The sequence below is a fragment of the Dromiciops gliroides genome, chromosome 4 (assembly GCF_019393635.1).
Source record: "Dromiciops gliroides isolate mDroGli1 chromosome 4, mDroGli1.pri, whole genome shotgun sequence".
Classification (NCBI taxonomy): Eukaryota; Metazoa; Chordata; class Mammalia; order Microbiotheria; family Microbiotheriidae; genus Dromiciops; species Dromiciops gliroides.
The window spans coordinates 171,083,290-171,103,726 of NC_057864.1; the positions used below are offsets into that span (position 1 = coordinate 171,083,290).

Consider the following 20,437-nt stretch of genomic DNA (forward strand, 5'->3'; position numbering starts at 1 on the left):
TGAAGCCATTTGTGGTTTTCTTGGCCAAGATTGGTTTGCTATTTCCTTCTCCGGTTCATTTTACAGATGAGGAAACTGAGGCAAACAGGGTTAAGTGACTCATCTAGGGTAATGTGGGTAGTTAGTATCTGAGGTCGCATTTGAACTCAGGTCTTCCTATTCCCAGGTCTGGCACTCTATTTACTCTATTTACCTTTGCTGCCTGGAGTCAGGAAGACTTGAGTTTAAATCCAGCCTCAGACACTAACTAGTTGTGTGACCCTGGGCAAATCACATAACCATTCTTGGCCTCAGTTTGCTTATCTATAAAATGGAGATAATAATAGAACCTTTTCCCAGGATTGCTGTGAGAATAAAGTGAGAAAATATTTGAAAAGTACTTTATGAACCTTAAAGCCCTATATAAATATTATGGATTATTAATCACTACCTGTATGACCTTGGACAAGTTACTTAACCTCAGTAGAACTCAGATTTTTCTATAAAATGAAAAGTATTAGATTCTTGAAAATTCTTAAACCTTTTTTTCTCCCATTCCCCCTTAATTCTAGTGCCTTCCCTCTGTTGATTATTTCCAATATATTCTGTCTATAGAAAGACATATATATGTATATATATAGAGAGAGAGAGAGAGAAAACTATACTCAATCATATGTAGCTATGTGCATGTTTTCTCCCCCATTAGACTGTGAACATCTTGAGACCAGAAAGCTTTTTGCCTTCCCTTTGTATCCCCAGAGTGCTTAGCACAGTGTACACAGGTGCATTTAGTAGGTGCTCAATATTTATTGACTGATAGTTTTTGTGTGTGTCATGGATCGTTATGTCAGTGTGGTGAATCCCTTCTCAGGATAAAGTTGTTAGCATTCATAATGGAAGGAAATGCTGATTTCAATTAGAGGTGAGTGAAAATAAAGATATAATTTCCCCACCTCCTCCAAGTTCACAGACTGAATCCCTGAAGTTCATCCACACAGCCCTGGGGCATCCATGGTTAAGAACCCCTGGACTAGATACCTTCTGAGGTCCCTCTGATCTGAATTCCTATGAATTATGAAATCCCAAGGTATAGGTTGCCTGTGCAATACGCAGATTCAAGTTATGTTTGTCACTGGCTAGAGGAATATCTAGGGTGAATCTCAAAGTCAACATTTCTGTCCATTTTGGGAAGAAGCAGGAGAGCCAATCAACTGGTAAAGCTCCCTATGAAGACACCAGGGAACTGCTTTGGTATGTGACAAAGTTCTCTCATTTCTTCCCAAGCCATCACATTACTCCGGCTTATTGTGTGTGGACCCCAAACCCCTAGGCTCCATTGATGATTTCTGCAGGAGACACATTCAACAGGGAGGAAACTTAAAACATTTGTTTTTCTTTTTCTTTTTCTTTCTGTGCTTGTTTTTAAATTGTTCCTATGGAGAAAGGGGAGAGACAGAGGGGGGGGGAAGGAGGGGGTGGGTGAAGGAGGAAAAGGGGCAGGGAGGAGGCTCATCTTAAGGGTTAAAGCAAGATAGTGCTGTAAAGTGATTCCAGATGTACCAATATTAATATCTTTCTCTCCCTGATGAATGAGAAGGTATGACCCAGTTAGGAAACTGCTAAAATTACAGGCGCCACGGAGACCTCAGCTGATGCCCTACCACACAGATTTTTATCCTTACCCCGGCAACTGTAATGCTGATGAGCAGCCCGGATCTGCTGCAGCAGACGTTCCAAAGCTTCATTCTGTCCCTTGTGTCTGGGCTCTCTGCCGTCATAGTCTTTCCAGTCTGTTGAACAAAAGACACAAACAGAATGAAACATAAGGGCGAAGAGGGAGTACTCTCCTCACTCGGCTCTGGAAGTAGTGACTGTGCTTTTTTTTTTTTTTTTTTGGCTTGGGGGCGACGACTGGTACAGCACCCAGAACACCCCCCGGCGAGCTAGGAGTTAATGCCGATGGATTCAACGGCTGCCATCGCTCAGAACTCAGCCCTGTCTTATCTCTCCTCTGGGGCAAAACAGTCCTCAGAATTGGTTCGGTTTGGGTTCAGTTGTTTTAGGACGAAACAAAATGAGCTAAGGAAATAATAGAGTCCAGCGGTCCCAATTGCCCTCAGACTCCCTATCTTCTCTCCCCCAGTACGCCTTAACCCCATCGCAAAAGGGAGAAAAGAAAAGGGCGGGAATGGCACAGAAGAGATGAAATTCATGTTCCCAATGCTTTTATTGTAGCTTTCACACTTTTGGTCAAATTGAAGTTTCTTTCCAAGGAAAGAGTGCAAGTCAGATGCCAAGAAATAGAAATCTACATTCTGCTCTAATGAATGTCTGCTTTCGTTGGCTGGCACAGGAATCCTGTAGAGATTCTGAGCCACCAACCACCCTGTCTGTTCAGGCTCTAAACATACAGTATTAACTTACACTGCAAATTCAAATTGCAGTACCCATCTGAGCAACACCACTCTCCCAACCCCCCACCTCTACTCACTCCTTGAAATTTCATTCCATTGGTTTTAATGGAGATCAGAAGGAATGGCCCTTATAGGACTGGCATCAGTATTTTAATTGCACTGTCTGTGGCTTCTGATTTTTCCGTAGGTCAGGAGCTTCCATTAATTTCTCTCTCCCCTCGATTACCCAAATTAGTTTCTGAATTTATGTTTCAGATGCAGCAAATTGTAAGACGCTCTCTAAAATTGCAGCGTTGAATTCTAGCTTAAATTTAATGCAGGCAGTTAATACCCGTCACCAGGCAGACACCCACTTAGTTGGGGAGCCTCCATCACTATGGAGTTTTGACAGATGTCATAGGAGTTTTACATGACATAAAAATTACCTTTACTAATCAACAATGCACCAAAATTTAGACCTGCTTAATCCAAGAAAATTCAGTGATTTGGAAATCACTCTCAGTGACTGGTTGTTTGTTTGTTTTGCTAAGGAAGCTATATATGGAAAGTAGTTATAGCCATAGTGATCATAGATTCATAGATTTGGAGCCGGAAGGACCTTGGTGAACATCTAGTTCAATCTTTTCAGTCCTATAGATGAGAAAATAAGGCCCTTTGAAAGGTGAAGAGACTTGCCCAAGGTTATAACAGAGCCAAGACTCAGATCCAGGCCCTCTGAGTACTCCTTGGATCCTTTTCCATTGTATCACAGACACTTGGGAAGATGGAATTTTAGCACATGAAAGGATGGAACATTGGGAAGGGGCACTGGGCCAGGAGTCAGTACACTTGGGTTCTCAAGAGAACGTTGTATACCGTAACAGCAATGTTGTTGTAAGAACAACTTTGAGCGACCAAGTCATTTTGACTATTATAAATACCCAAATTAACTACAAAGGACCTATGAAGGAAGACATTATCTGCATCCAGAGAAAGAACTGATATAAAGAAGACGGTATAGAATACATATATATATATATATATATACACAAATATAATATATACATACATAGAAGTATATAGAATATGCATATATATGCACAAATAGAATAAATAAATATACAGGATATACATATACACGTATATATATATATGCGTATACACAAAAATAGAAGTATATGTAGAATATACACATATATACATATTTGTGTCTAATTGGTACCCATCTCTAGGGTGTGGAGGTCAGGAAGAAAAAAGAAGAAAAAAAGTTACATGCTAACTTGATTATATATTTAAAAGGAATAGCAAGTTGTATGTAATAGATTTACAATTTTATGTACAATCATCTTTTTTCTTATTCTACTATGTTATGCAATGCTTTTTAATTTCTTAAGTTCAGACTAAAAGAAAAAAAAACTTTTTAAAAAGTACACTTGAGTTTTAACCTTGGCTGGCTACTAATTAGGTATTTGACTTTGGGCAAGTCATTTTTTTCTCTTTGGGCCCCAGTGATCCCAGCAGTTAAATGAGGAGGTTGAAAAAGAAAAGGGATTCTTGACCTTCTTTGTGATCTGGACTCCTTAGATACTCTGGTAAAGCCTGGGGAGGCCCTTTCAGAAGAATGGTATTAAATATATTAAACAGGATACAGAGGATTAGAAAGGAAACAAATTATATTGAAATATAATTATCAGAATGTTTGCAAAAAACATTCATGCACCCCAGGTTAGGAACCCCTACTCTAAAGGAACTCTGAATCTTTCCAGCTCTTAAGTCTATGATCTTAGAGAAAGTCTAGTCTATCCAATACACATGTGTGCACACACACATACATGCATGCACATACAGACATGCACACAGTTTACAGATGAGGACACTGAAGCCTAGAGATATGGAGTGACTTTAATTAGGCCACAGAGAGTTAATAGCAGTGATAGGAGTAGAACTTGTGTTTCCTGACCTCCCCGTTCAGTGCTCTTTCCGTTATTCAACTCTAGATTGTTTTATTTGGTGCCTGGAAGTTGGGTTGAAATTCGATGTGGTATGATTTAGGTGTGGCCTCTCCTAGTTAGAGGAATGGACCAGATGCTCTTTCAAACTTTTTCTTCTTTCCTAAGATACTGCTGCATATTAACTGTTCATTGGAAAGGTGGGGTAAGAGGCAAAGATTTTAGGGGACTGGTTTTGAGATTTTTGAGCAATATTTCCTTACTTTTTCTCCACCTACCTGGAAAAACCTCAGTCTTTGACAGTATTTGTTACATAGTGAATCATACATGCCATTCATTCATTCATTCATTCACCTTTGACATTGCATAAAGAGAGAAAAATTGTCATTCCTTGTCAATTCTCAAAGGAATAACTTTTTTTCAAAGTCCATTCCATGTTATTATTTTTTTTTAACGTGATAAACCAAATGAAGATAGGCAGCCAATATTGCTTTCTCTGGTTAGACTCCCAGGAGGCAAAACGATCTTATCACCCTATAAAGGCCAAAAAGTTCTATTGCGAAAACCAACGTTCTCCTCAAAGTGTGGAGAGATATGATGCAGCCAGCCCCCTGTGGCAGGGAGCGTGGTTACGTCAGGAGCCAGCTTCCTCTCATGATTTTTATGATAGATTTATAAAAAAAAAAAAGGCAAATGCGAAAATAGGAGCCCAAAGTGAGTATTCTACACTATGCCAAGAGTTTTGGAAAGAATGAGTTTTCTCAGAGATGTTTGGAAGCCTTTGACTCCTACATAAAACAGGAGACTTCAGGGATGAGGGAGAAAATTGGAAATATATTACAGAAATCCGTAAACCTGACAAGGAACCGACTCAGTGTGGGAGGAAAAGCCCATATTGTTCTACATAATACAGTTCACTGTTCTTGTAATGAGATACTTAGGTTCCAACACAATGCAAAGCTTACATTTGCCAGTGATATTAGGTCTTTCCTGATCATAACTCAGACAAGTCTGTCTGGGTCCTTTTCTCATATTATGGAAGGTACCATATAACATAAGTCTATAAAAACACATTAAAACCTTTTTAAAAAAACAACTAAACACTTTAATAGTGAGCTGGAACATATTACAGAATTTCCAATTACTCTGTCATGTTAGAATACACGATCCCATAATAAATATCGAAATACTGAAAATCTGATGCTCATAATTTCATGCTTTGTTTCTAAATAGAAGCAGATTTTTTTTTTAATTGGACCTACAGAAGGATTGTGGATATTCCCATCAATTAGACTTAAATGATGAGATTTCAAGCCTTGTCCATCAACTAGAAGGACAAAGTTCATCTTTATTGAAAGCTCTCTAGCTTTACTCCTTGGCTGGTCTACTGGGATAGCAACCTCCACCCTATGCGGGGAGACCTTGTTCTAATGGGATCACTGGGAGGAATGTGTCTGAAAGGAAGATACATCTCAATCCCCAAACATGGAGCATTCAGAAAACTGACTATCTGATGGGAGAGAATAATCAGTCATGGGAATGTGAAATAGACTATTTCCCATGCTAATCCAGGGTATACTTATCAGTATTTTTTGCCTGCCTCTTACTGTTCCCTGAGTCATAATATCATAGATTAGGTTTTGACCTACAGGTACCTTAGAGCCCCAAAGATGAGGAAACTGAAACCCGGAGAAGTTAAGTGATTTGCCCAAGATCACAAGCTAGTGAGTAGCAGAGCAAGATGTCTTTTGTTTTTTAATATGTAATATGGGATTGACCAATAAACCCAGTTCATGTGAGCCTGCATAGAATGTCTACGCTGACCCCAAAGACTTTGTGGTGATTGCATCAGCCATTTGCTGTGAGTGGGAACATAAACTAGGCTTATTGCCTAGTCCCCTATTGCATATGAATTTGACAAACATCAATAAACAGGAACATATCCATATACAAAGAAAACAGAAAAAGATGATTCTATATGAAACCATGAATTTCTATTATATATAGCTTGTTTTAAAAAGTATGTATTGAACCTAATGCTTTGATACCTACACAGCTCTGTATGTGTAAGTTCCCCTTCAGTACTTCCTGTACTTCATGACGCTCTCCTGTGTGTATTTTTAAATGTTTCATTGACTTTCATTTTTGTTTTCTTCATTTTTAAAATCATAACTCCTCACAGTCCCTCTCATACCCCTCTCCTCTTCCAAAAGTAGCTCTCTCATTAAAAAAAAAAACCCAAACAAACAACATAATACCAGTCAAGTGAAACAAATCTACATATTTGTGTCTGAAAATGTATGTCTCAATTTGTGTCTTTAGTCCATCACCTCTCTGATAATAAGTGGGAATCATGACTTAATATCAGTTTCAACATTGCATTGATCAGAGTTCTTAAGTCTTCAAAGTTGTTTTACTTTATCATACTGTAGTGATCACCCCAATTGTTCTCTTTTCACTTCAATCCATATCAGCTCATGCAAGTCTTCCTGTATTTCAGTGAATCTATCTGTTTTGTCATTTCTTATGGTATAATTGTATTCCATTACATTCACATACCATTATTTGCTCAACTATTCCCTGACAGATACCTTCTTTGTGTCTACTTATTTTGTAAGACAAAAGGGCTCATAAATATTTCTGTAGAAATAGGTCCTTTTCCTTCTTCTTTTGCTGTCTTTGGGGGTAGGGTCTATGCTTAATAGTGTGTGCACAGTTTAGTGACATTTTGGGTATAGTTCCAAATTTATTTCCACAATGGTTGGACCACTTTACATCTTCATTAGCAGTATATCAACAGTGCCTGTTTTCCTGTACTCACTTCAACAACTATCATGGGCATGAGGTGGTGCTTCAGTCTGTTTTCACCAAACCCATGATCTAATTACTGATTATTACTCTTTCTTTCTTTCTTTCTTTCTTTCTTTCTTTCTTTCTTTCTTTCTTTCTTTCTTTCTTTCTTTCTTTCTTTCTTTCTTTCTTTCTTTCTTTCTTTCTTTTCCTTCCTTCCTTCCTTCCTTCCTTCCTTCCTTCCTTCCTTCCTTCCTTCCTTCCTTCCTTCCTTCCTTCCTTCCTTCCTTCCTTCCTTCCTTCCTTCCTTCCTTCCCCCCCCCTCTCTCTCTCCCTTCCTTCCTTTTCTTTCTTTCTTATCTTCGTTTTATGATCCACCTTCTAAAATATCTATCTTCTGCCTGATTCTGCCCTCCTTTTGGAGACTCACTCTCCCTATGCCCATACATTTTCCTTCTGAACTTAATGTATTTCCACATTAAACTGTATGTGCACATATATGCTTGCATGTGTATATGCATTTGATTCATTTTTGTCTGGTTCAGAGAAAAGTAAAGTTTATGAGGTTCTCACTCCCCCTACCCTTTATTTCCATGCTTGCATTCTCTTCCCAAGCACCCCATATGTGAGAAAACACTAAGTTCCTCCCTTTTCTTTCTTAGTGCATTCTTATTTCCCTCTATTTTCCCCCTCTCTTAAAACCAATGAAATAGAACAAAATCATGTCCAAGCCCTGTGCCTGTGTTTCTTAACTCTCTTTATGACCTCTGGAAACAGTGGAGTTCTGAAAGGATATTTGTTTCTTTCCCCCCTTTATCATAATTTAGCTTCACCCAACTGCTCATATGTATTTACTTTTCTAAGGCTTTTTGTTTGTTTCCTTTATTCATGTTTCAAAGATTCTACTTAGCTCTTGATTTTAAAAAAAAATCAGGAATCGCTCAAAATTTTTAATTCCATTAAAGTTAATTTTTTTCTTGTAAATTTATACTCTGCTTTATAGGGTAAGTTATTCTTGGTTTCAAGCCTTTCCCTTTTGGAATATAATATTACAATCTTTTCTCTCCTTTAGTGTCATTGAAGCAAAGTCTTGTGTGATCCTAATTGTGGCTCCCTGGTATTCAAATTATTTCTCCTTGGCTGCTTGCATTATTATTTTTTTTCTTTGACTTAAAATCTCTGAAATTTGGCTATGACACTTCTGGTGTTTTCAATTAAGTTTTTCTTTCAGTAAGTGACTGGTGGTTTCTTTCTATCTTTATACTGCCTTTTAATTCTAATAGATGTGGATAGCTAACTTTTGTGATTTCTTGAAATTCAAGTTTTTTGTTTGGTCATGGTTTTCAGGGAATCTGATAATTCTTAAATTATTTCTCATAGACCTATTTTCAAGGTCTGTTGTTTTTGGTAGTGGATACCTTATGTGTACCTTATATGCTTTTTGACTTTTTAAGCTTAAAAAAATCCAACTTTATTCTATTATTTCTTATTACCTCATGAAACCACTGAGTTCTGTTTGTTCCATTGTATTTTCAGAGATTCTATTAATTGAGTAGTGTTTTTAACCTTCTATTCTAAACTATTTATTCTCCCTCCAGTTTTCCCCTTGTGAGTTTTAATTTCATTTTCCATTTCTTATTTCATTTGTTCTATCCCCTCCTGGAGTCATTGGAGCTAGGGCATTCTTTCTCTAAGGCTCTCTATATACTTTTTTTTTGTGGAGTAGCTCTTTTCTTTTGGGTTAACCCCTAAAGGTTCTCTTACATCATGGTATTCTTCATTGTCTTCTATTTCTTTATTCTATTTGTTCATACCCCCAGCTTCAGTTTCTGGATTATAACTGTGCTAGGGCCAGGCTCTGTCCTCTCCATTACTCTCGGGTTGGGTACTTAGTCCCTGTTTGGCTTTGTGCTCTCTGTCATCTGGGTACTGCTGCTGTAGTTCTGGATGGGGTGACTGGGTCTAGTCTCTTCCCTGTGCTGTGATTACTAGCTTGTCTTCTCTCTATGTGGGTGTTGGCCTTATCCCATCACTGTGTCTTTCTTCTTGCACAATTCCCACCTAGGAGTTGCTTCCATTTCCCTACTGTAGCTGTGGCTCTGACAGACTCCAATTGGATGTTGGAAAATCATATGGTTTTCAGGCCTCCTGCAAGGGCCCTGGTCCCTGATGTGGCCTGGTCTCTTGCTATGACCCTGAGTGTTTCCTGGTGTGTATTCCCCCACCCCAGCTCCCAAAGCAGAGATAAATGGTGGCTTTCTCTGTCTCCATTGCTGTTCTGACAGGCCAACATTAAGATCCTGTAGGCTTCAAGGTCTGTGACGTTGGGTTGCATTTAGGCCCCCTAGCAAGTCCATGGTAGACACCATATATGCAAGTTGCCCCAAAAGTCTTTTTTTTTTTTTTGGTGGGGCAATGAGGGTTAAGTGACTTGCCCAGGGTCACACAGCTAGTAAGTGTCAAGTGTTTGAGGTTAGATTTGAACTCAGGTTCTCTTGACTCCAGGGCTGGTGCTCTATCCACTGTGCCACCTAGCTGCCCCAATGTCCCAAAAGTCTTAAGGCTGTTTTCAGTTTATTGAAGCTTAATCTGTGACTTTTGAGAAACCCTGTATTTTTTTGTTGTTTTTGTTTTGCAGGGCAATGAGGGTTAAATGACTTGCCCAGGGTCACATAGCTGGTTAAGTGTTAAGTGTCTGAGGTTGGATTTGAACTCAGGTCTTCCTGAGTCCAGGGCTGGTGCTCTATCCACTGTGCCACCTAGCTGCCCTGAAACCCTGTATGTTTAAAGTCTCTGGAACTTATACTTCATACATTCTATCCCCTTCTCTCTACTCCTCCATCACCATCCTGGTTTAGGCCCTCATTACAGCTTGTATGAACTATTAAATCATCCCATTGCTCTCCCCAACTCCAGTATTTCTTCTCTCCATTCCATTCTTTATAAGATTGATATTTTTAAAGCATAAGTCTGACCATGCATGTCACCTCTCTAATTCAAGAAGCTTTAGTGGCTACCTATTGTCTTTAGCTTTTAAAATCTCACATACTGTCATTCCAGCCTATCTTTACAGACTAATTTCTTTCTCTTTCCCCTGAACAGCTTGCTTGTGATTCCTGGTACACATCATTCTATTTCTTACCTCCATGCCTTTGCTCAGACTTTCCCCCTTATTTTGAATAGTCTCTCTATTCTCTGACTCTTAGAATCCTTGGCTCTAGTTAAGGCTCAGATCGAGTGCTACCTCTTATGGGAGAACTTTCCTAAATGGTAGGTAGGACTTCCCCCCTCCTATTTTAAATATATATATATATATATATAATTTGTTTTTTGTGTGTTTATTTTGCCTCCTTCCCTCCAAGGACAATGTAAATGCCTTCAGAGCTGCTTTTTCCCCTCTTTGTATCATCAGTACCTAGCACAGTGTCTGGCTCATAGGAAGCACTTAATAAGTAGCTATTGAATGATGGGATCTTATTGAACAGGGTCTAAATGCTATAGCATCCTCAACTCATGGTTTTTCTAACTCCCCCAAAAGAAATGCCTACGCTAGACTTTCAAGGTCTGTCAGGACCTCCAGGTTTCCAGTTTATCAGAGAACTTCCCTTTCTCTATTTGATTTTGTGCTCTGTAGAGAAGATGAGTGGCAGCCTCCAAAACCTACAGGAAACACATGAGTATGAAGCAGAAGATTAAGTTCCCCCCTCTTTTTAGGGGGAAGGGAAGGGAGGGAAGACTGCGTTCTCCCTAAGCAATGGCCGCTTTTCAATCACCCTGAAAGCTTTATCATGGTCCATTTCCAACTTGGGTCAGTTCGCTCATCCTTTGGAAGCCTTGTGGTCCATCACTTCAGAGGCTCACTAAATTGGGGCTGAACTTGGAGCAGTATTCCTGAGCTCAAGTAATTCATTACCTTAGTCTTTCCAGTAGTAGGGATTCCAAGCAAACACCACCAGGTTTGGTGATAAAATAAATTCTTAAAGGAGGATGGGTCATTGCCCCAACCCTTCTGTCCAACTCCTTATTGCAAGGTTAGTAGGTAGTTTTCACTGTTGCTTTCCCCTGCTTCTTTTAAATCTTTGCTCCCCAACCCCAGCCTTCCTTAAAATATGGTTGGGAATAGTTTATCTCTAAGACCTTTGAGAAAAACACCTGTCTGCCCTCTGGGAGAGACTTAACCTTTCACACAGGCTTATTGGACAGCATCTTTAATTTGTCCTCACAGCTGGGATCTTATAGACTGCCCTTTTTTTCAATTGGGAGCTCTAGAGCATGGAGACCTCTCCAGTTGAAAAGCAGTTCAATAATCCTCACCAAGAGGACTACATATGAAAGTCTGTGATAACATGTGAAAAGCTCTCCTTATCACTCCCCAGGAGATTTGCAGTCACCTCCTAATTTGACTCTGGACTCTGGCTTCTTCTAACTAAAATCTAACCTTATTTTTCTTTTGTACTTATTCTGCTCATGTGTACATGTTGTTTCTCTTGATAGAATAGAAACTCCTTGAAAGTAGGGATTTTTAAAATCCTCTCTCTCTCTCTCTCTCTCTCCCCTCCTTCCTTCTCTCTCTCTCTCTCTCCCTGTCTTTCTCCCTCCCTTCTTTTCTTACTTTTCTTTCCTTCCTTCCTTCCTTCCTTCCTTCCTTCCTTCCTTCCTTCCTTCCTTCCTTCCTTCCTTCCTTCCTTCCTTCCCTCCTCTTCCCTTCCTTCTCTTTCTCTTTCTTTCTTTCCTTCCTTCTTTCTCTCATTTCTTCCTTTCCCACCTAGTACAGTGCCTGACACATAATATATGTTTAATAAATCTTGTTAAATGATTGACTAAGCCAGCGGAAAAAATTGCATATAATAGGCACTCAAAACTTTGAGTTGAATTAGGAAGTTAAAAACAACAACGATAACCCATTTATCTAGTATAACTGGCAGAGGTATAACCAGAAATTCTTGTACTTGGGGGAAGTTGAATTGTGGAAGAGCTGACATATAGAAGGTAGTCAGCTCTCAGGCAACTCTGGGGAGGAGACAAATGAGAGAATATAGAATATGGAGAGCCCATTTATATGGAGGGAGAGAACTGATGCCTTATATATAGTGCGTATATGAATAGTGTATGTAGTAGGGAGGGGTTTAGAGAGGGGGGGATGGAGGACCAGAGTCTAGAGGAAGTATGTCCTCAGTGTAATAGGACTTTGGGGCAGAGTCCCAATCCCTCTATGGCTCTGTCAAGAAATAGGGTGTTTCCATAATGGAAATCTCTAGGTAATGGAGGTTCACCCCATGAACACCAACTGTTCTGTATTTTAAACATTTTAAGTAGATGCTTTTCTTAAGTGGATGACACACTGCTTTGCCTTATTAAACAAAGGTTACTGAACATAATTTAACTTTTCCTTGATGACTCAGGGTCATCATTTGGAACGTTAATCATTGGGCTGTGCTGTGATACAATGGTATTCCTGTCTCCTTCCTTGCTGTCAAGCTGTCATCTGTCACTTCTTGTTGTGTTTGGTGTACCTGTTTCTGCTATAGTAGTCACCTCTTTCTCATTCACCTTTTTTTTTTTTAAATTGCATCTTCTGTGTGTCAAGAAACCAGGTAAGTAAGCTTGACAGAATTATTTGTAAAATAGAACAAATAGGCTGAAGGGTTCTTTCTGCTAATGGATTTATTGAGAGATCTTTCTTATTTCCAGATTCATGACTATTTTCTGGAGTATAGCTATAACTAGGGTGGGGACAATAGAACTTTTCTTTAGAGTGCTAAAATTTAGAGGGTGCTGACAACACTTGTTTTCCCTCAGCAGGGTAGAAACAACTGAGCTTAGCTTAGCACCTACTTAGTAATAACAGTTAAAAAAGGAAGCTACCAAATGGGGTAAATTCTTCCTCCATTCTGTAACCATACTCTAGATAATGAGATTCCTTCTTCCTCTCCCCATTCTCTGGTCCCTTAACCAAACTCATTCATTATATTTGTTTCCTAAACAAACACTTTCACTGTTGAGGGCATCACCAACATTTTCAGTCATAGGGGTTTACAACCTCAATGCCATCCTCTACTCCTCACTGAATCCACATAACCAATTTGTTCTCAAATCTCGTTTTTAACTATCACATTTCTCATATTCATTCCCTTCCCTCCACTCACATATCCACCACCAATCTTATTACTTCTCTTCTAAGATTCATTCTCTCTTTAGTTCTGTGATTCTGTATCATTTCACTTCTCTATGCCTGTTTCCCTCAGTAAAGATGAGGGGGTTGGGGTAGTTGATCTCTGACCATTCTGACATGTCATTCTCAGCTTAGATGCAAAATATTACCTATTATACAAAATAGACCTATTTCATTCTGTAATAAATGTTATTTCCCATTTAGAATGTAAGTTCCTTGAAGGAAGGGATCATGTCTTGATTTCCCAAAGCTTAGCATTATGCCTGAAACAGTGAGTGTTTAATAAAAATTCTGTTGACTGGATGGTGCATAGTAAACACTTAGTTTACTATGCACATAGTAGGAACTTAATAAATCCTTTTTGATGAATAGATGTGCCTGTTCTGCAACTTACAGTCAGAAAATGTCCTGGGGTATTCTTAAGCTGAATGACTTGCCTAGCATCACATAGCCAGGAAGTAATAATAATAATAATAATAATAATAATAATAATAATAATAATAATTTTAAAATGAAAGCTAGCATTCATATAGCACTCTAAGCACTTCACAGGCATTTTTTCATTTTATCCCCATAATAGCCTTGGGAGGTGGGAGCTATTACTATCTCCATTTTACAAATGAGGGAACTGAGGTAGACAAAGGATAGGTGACTTGTCTAGGGTCACACAGCTAATAGGTGTTTAAGGCAGGATTTGAACTCTAATTCTATCACTCTATCCACTATGCCACCAGCTGCTTCTATATGTCAGATACATTATTTGAAACCAGGTCTCCTTCTAAGGCTAGCTCCCTAATCACTCTGACATCCTGACTCTCTGAGAAGATTGGTTATGGGCATTTATTGCATCATGAAATAGGTACATTTTGGGGTCTAAACTTAGAATAAGAAGATGTCAGAATGGGCAGAGATCCAACCCCCTCATTATTATAGATAAGGAAACTGAGTTCCAGAGAGGTGAAATGATGCAGAGTCAGAGAACTAAAGATGGAATATTCTTAGAAGCGGTCTATTTCAATTTCATCCAAGCTCACAGGACCAGTAAGAGGCAAAAGCAGGTTTCAAACCCAGGTCTTCTGACATCAACCCTATAAATGATAGAGATGTAAGCAATCATAGGGATATCATCCAGTCCAACCCCATCATCTCATGGAGAAGGAAGTGGAGGCTCAGCCACATATAGTGATTTGCCCACAGTCATGCAGCTAGTGTCTGGAAGAGGTGAGCCTGGAATTCTAGTCCAACATTCCTTCCCAGTCTAAGACTGTCTCTTCATCTTTGCTCAGAAAACCTTTGGAGAGCCTGTTCTTGCTAATTACCATGGCAGCCTGGGAAATCATACTTTTGAAGCAGCTACCAGCATTTACTGCTTTCAAAGAATTATCCCCAAATATTACTCTTTATTTACTCCCCATCCAAGTCCCCCCTTTTTTTCATGGTAAAAATCTGAAATAAAAAAGAGAAACCCATGTGAATAAATATAGCATTCTTTCCTTTTCTAAGCCAAGATCAATATGGTCTCAATTTATAATAATGGCATGGGCCCTGTTTGCCAAGTTCTTTGTGATGCCTGATGGATGGAATAGATTTTTCCTATTGATATGGCAAGTATTCAGAAAGTATCAGCTTTTGGAGGTATTTTTCCTCAGGGAATTTAAGTTCCCTGAGGGCAAGAGCTACTTTTTTGTCTTTGTATTCCTAGCACCTAGTACAGTAAGAAGGAAGGAAGGAATATCATTTACATAGCACTTACTATGTGCCAGGCATTGTGCTAAGTGCCTTACAAATATAATCTCATTTGATCCTCAGAACAACTCTATGGGGCAGCTATGTGTCACAACGGATAGAGCACAGGTCCTGGAGTCAGGAGGACCTGAATTCAAATCCATCCTCAGAGACTTACTAGCTGTTTGATCCTGGGCAAATCATTCAACCCTGATTGTGTCCAAAAATTAAAAAACAAAAACCAAAAAACCCCTTAACTCTACAAAGTAGATGCTATTATTATCATTCTTATTTTGTAATTGAGGAAACTGAAGTTAAATGAGCTGCTTAGGATCATACAGGTAATAAATGTCTGAGGCTGGATTTGAACTCAGTTTTTCCTGTCTTTAGGCTCAATACTCCAACCTTGAACTACCTAGCAGCCTCAAAACCTTGCATTAATAAATGCTTTCTGATTGAAAATCTGATTACTTCCCCATTCCTCAGGATGTCTGAGTAGTATATGACATAAATTTTACCCCAACCCATTCCCAATGGACAGATAGTAACTAGCTTTGATTTTGATGGTTTCCCCTTTCAGGACATTTGTTGAATCTCTTCTTTCAAAGCTATCTTATTTTGCTTTAGATGGTTCTAGCACTTAGCTAGCATAGTGCCTGGCACACAGGGGCTTCATAAGTGCTTGTTGACTTTAGGAGGTAAGGTTTTATAGTGGTTAGAATGCCAGGTGTGGAATTGGGAACATATGTTCAAATCCTGCCTCTGACACTATTAGCTATGGAACCTTGGGCCAGTCCTTTTACTTTTGTGCCACAAGCAACTCTCTAGAGCTTATTGGCTTAAGCCATTGCCTGATGACATCCTACTTCATTAGAGGGCATTTACACACAGAGAGTTCCCAACTCACACAACTATAGCTTCTTCACAAATTCCTGTGTTTATTGATCTTATCTATGCAGGTTTATAGATAGAACACTGGACATGGAGTCATGAAGACTTGAGTTTAAATATGTCCTCAGGCACTTAGTAGTTTTGGGACCCCGGACAAGTCACTTCACTTCTGCCTGCCTCAGTTTTCTTAACTATAAAATGGGGATAATCACAGTACCTACCTCTCAGGGTTGTTGTGAGATAGAATGAGATAATAAGCCTGCCATGTAGAAAGTGCTATATAAATACTATTATTATTAATTTATAACTGGGTATAACAGTTTTTTCTTCATTATAATTATAATGTATAAAACCGGGGTCCTTAACCTTTTTATTTTGTCATGGAACCTTTCTGGTGAAGCCTATGGTTTGCTTCTCTGAATAACATTTTTTAAATGTACAGAATGGAAAACAAAGGATTATGTTAGAAACCAATTATATTGAAATACAGTTATCAACATATTTAAAAAATGAATTCACAGATGCTTGATTTAGATGAATGTGAGCAAGAATATTTTTTTTCTCCTCAACCATGCCACTCGTTTCCAACATAAATAAATAAATACTGTTGTTTAACATTATCAGCCAGATTTTCCCTGATGGGGGTGAGTCAGGCAATTCAGGAGGAGAACTTACTCTTCTGGGCTTTGGGGCATTCTTTTGTGCCTGGTGGTAAGAACAGTCCAGCTAATGGTACCCTGGGGGTTGGAAAGCGTAATGTCTTCCCTACACTAAATAGGACCTGGCTTAATAGGATTCTTTTAAGGAGTAAAGGAAAAAAATGTGATATTTTTGAAATACAAACTCTTCTTACACTTCTTTGGATCCCCGACAACAGCAAGTACAAAGCCTTGCCCATAGGAGATGCTTATTAAATGCTTGTTGAATGAAATCAGGCTTTACTCCATAGGTGGGGACTACAGGATGCCAAAATCCAGGTGACTGGCTCACTTTTTAACTTTTCATCCAAATATTATGGCATTGTAGAAATACAGCCCTAACTCACTTAGGATGAGTTATTTATTCAACAGTGGTAAATCATAATAGCTTCATGTCTATATATATTTTGAAGAGAAAATTTTGAACTACAAGATGTCAAAATGAAAAAGGGTAACATTCTTCACCTAAGTCTTTTGCCATTGCATCAATGTAGCATTGGTAGACTGTCAGCTTTGGCAGACCATGCTAAACTTAAAAAGGCTTTAAGCATAGGTCCAGAATTCTGGCTCATTGAAATTTATGTGTAGCTACAAATTGCCTCTTTTGAGTAGTGGTATCACCCGGTAGTAGAGTCCTGGATTTGGAAGCAGGAAGACATGAGTTTGAATCCATTTATCCTTACTCATTGTATCTGAACAAATCACTTAAACTCTTTGAACCTCAGTTTCCTTGTCTGTAAAATGAGAGTTGGACTTAATAACCTGTAAGGCCCTTTACATCTCTAATTCTATGATCCTATTAACCTATGTCCAGAGTAGCTAAGTTTATAGAGATTGATTATGAGAAGATGGACTCCTAGGTGATATATTATCATCTCTATCCCTCTTCTATTTCTATTATCTATATCCATATCTGTGTCCATGTCCATGCTTATGTCTATATTCATATTCATATCCATATCTATGTCTATATCTACATCCATATTTAAATCTACATCTATGTCTATAGCCACATGTATGCCTAAGACTATAATTATTTGTTTGCCTATGCTTATATCCATATCTGTATATATACCTATGCTTACATGTGTATCCATATCTATGTCTATAGCTGTGTTTATATCTATGTCCATGTCCGCATCCATATGTATATCTATACCTATGTCTGTGAACATTATAATCAAAGGATCACAGATCCAGAGCTAGAAGGGACTTCAAAGCTATTCCCTTTCATTTTTCAGGTGAGGAAACTGAGGCCCTGGGAATCAAAGTGACTTGAACCAGATCACAGTGCTGGGGAGCAGCAAACTCAGTCTCATGACTCCAAGTTCATCCTTTCCCTTGCACTCTACCATCTCCCTGGTTCCTAAGGAATGGAGTTGTGTTTAGCATTAGTGCAAGGAGTCCCCATATTGATGAAATTGTGGATTTTCAAAAAGTTGAAATTGGGGTCAGAGGACCTATATTTGAATATCAGTTATGTGTCTTATGCGCTCAGGGATTCCCCAGGCAAATCATGTCCCCTTTGTGATCCATTTTTCTTATTTGTAAAATGAAGGACTGGATGGAAGTACCTAAATCATAGGATCATAGATTTAAAGCTGGCCAGAGACTTAGAGGATATTTAATCCAATCCCCTCATTTTACAAATGAGAAAACAAGACCCAGAGAGATGAGATAACATACTGAAGGTCACACACATAGTAAGTGGCAGAACCAATATTCAAAATGAGAGCCAATGATTCCAAGTCATACTCTGTTGTCTTATTATGTTAAAGACAGGTTATTTATTTGAAAATCTACTTCTAAATAAATAGATTGCAACCTTAATTTACAACCCGCACATTTTCCCCCTATCTTTCTGACCAATTCAGAAGAATAGTTTTCATTATATTGAGATATGCATGATCTGGAATGGTGAGGGAATAGGGTATTCTGTTCTTTTCTTACACATTCTAGTTAATAGAGAGTCACTAGATATACTAGATACATTATAGTTTTTTTTAAAAGAAAGAGAATAGAGTGAAATGGACTCAGGAGCCTGAGCTTTCTTGTTATTAATATAACTTATCATTGTGCCATATACATAAAGACATCTTATTAATAGAAAGTTCCTGGGAAGGATGCTTGATAAATCAGCAGCTTTTATTGTTCCATTCCCTTATTAAATAGATCTGAATCTTGAGATCAATATGAAGACCTACAGTTTATATCAGATAGCCTTGGCAGAAAGTTACTCATAGAGGGGCAGCTAGGTGGTGCAGAGGATAGAGCACCGGCCCTGGAGTCAGGAGGACCTGAGTTCAAATCTGGCCTCAGACACTTAACATTTACTAGCTGTGTGACCCTGGGCAAGTCACTTAATCCCAATTGCCTCACAAAAAAAAAAAAAAAAAAAGAAAGGTACTCATAGATATGCAAACTGAAACCTTCATGCTACCTCCAATGCCAGCTCATCTTCCTCCTAGGCAACAGGGGTGGTTGGTGAGAGGATTGGTAGCAATGGATTGACTAAAAGCCAAACAAATAAACAAAAAAACCAACAAACCCATGCTGATGGAAGAGGAGGCCAGATAATAAAGCTTGGATGATTTCAAAACCATCACCTACTAGAAGGAGTGGCACAGACAGGAGCTGTGGTCTGAGCTGGTCCCCATCCTTTCATATTGTAAGCTGAGACTTGGACAAAATAATGTTGGCCCTGCAAAAGGATTGAAATAAAGAGAAAGATTCATCAGGCATTTTATTTCACAAAATGGCACGATGATAACAGTGTGCTGTCCTTAGGGATCTGAGTGAGAGTACACAAAGAATTGAATTCATATATTAGGAAAAATCTCACTGAAAAGTATGCAGGTCCCCCCCCCCCCCCAATATTCACTTTTTCTTTTAATCAATGGAAATTCACACCCTCTCCATTCCCCCAAAGGTCCTCTTTATTTCCTCTTTTAAGACACAAGCTATAAGAGTTGGGAATCTGTCCTCAGCTGATCTTATCTCCAGGCTCAGGGGTGGGATTGTTGACCCTTGAGTAAATCAAATGTACATAGCCTATAGATAAGTCTGCCTACTCAAGTGTTGGTCTGCTTGAATCTATCTACACATTTGGCAACCTGGAAGTGGACAACCAATATTTGTGACTGAAATTTACAATTCAGTGACCATGTGCAAATATAAGCATAGTCACTGCAAAGCTATGAAGATAGCCTAGATTTACCATTTGGTTCCTTCCAGAATCTCCATTTCAAGGAGGATGCCAGACTGGGTCTTGTTTTTGTTCCTTTGCAGTCAGTGCTCCTGAATCCTGTGTTTTCTCTATAATGTGCATGTGCCAGGTACCTACATTTCTTCTCTCCCACCCTTTCTCTCTCTCTCTCTCTCTCTCTCTCTCTCTCTCTCTCTCTTTCTCTGTCTCTTTTCATTTTCATTTTATGTATTGTCTTTCCTAAGGGCATGGACTATCTTTCTTTTAACTTGTATTTGTATTCTTAGTGCTTAGCATAGTACCTGACACATTGTAAGTGCTTAAGTGCTTAATAAATTATTATTGCTTTGACTTAAAACAAAACAAAACAAAACAAAAAAACATGACACTTAGGAAGTGGAACCAAATAAAGGTATTTATCCTGGTTCTGAGGACTGTGCTTTAGAATAAGTTCTAGTAATTGACTAGCTTTACATACTATCCAGGTATACACATACGCCTCAATAAATGGGTGTCTATTTACATATGTGGATACAAATAGTAAGTCTTATACTAGAGACTCATGGTGGTATATTAGTGACCCTCAGTTCTTGAAGGTCTTGTTATAAGGGGTAGTAGGGTCTAGTAGATGGAAA

The 20,437-nt window shown here is 38.7% G+C and overlaps 1 protein-coding gene across 1 annotated transcript in view; it reads right to left on the reverse strand.

Moving 5' to 3' along the window:
- LOC122752646 (ankyrin repeat and fibronectin type-III domain-containing protein 1-like) overlaps window positions 1-20,437 on the reverse strand; it is a 173,326-nt gene that overhangs the window by 60,349 nt on the left and 92,540 nt on the right. Inside the window, exons 6-7 of the mRNA XM_043999522.1 lie at window positions 19,208-19,298; window positions 1,662-1,769 (exon numbers count right to left, since the gene is read on the reverse strand). Coding sequence (XP_043855457.1) covers window positions 1,662-1,769; window positions 19,208-19,298 — 199 coding nt within the window. The remainder of the gene's footprint in view (window positions 1-1,661; window positions 1,770-19,207; window positions 19,299-20,437) is intronic.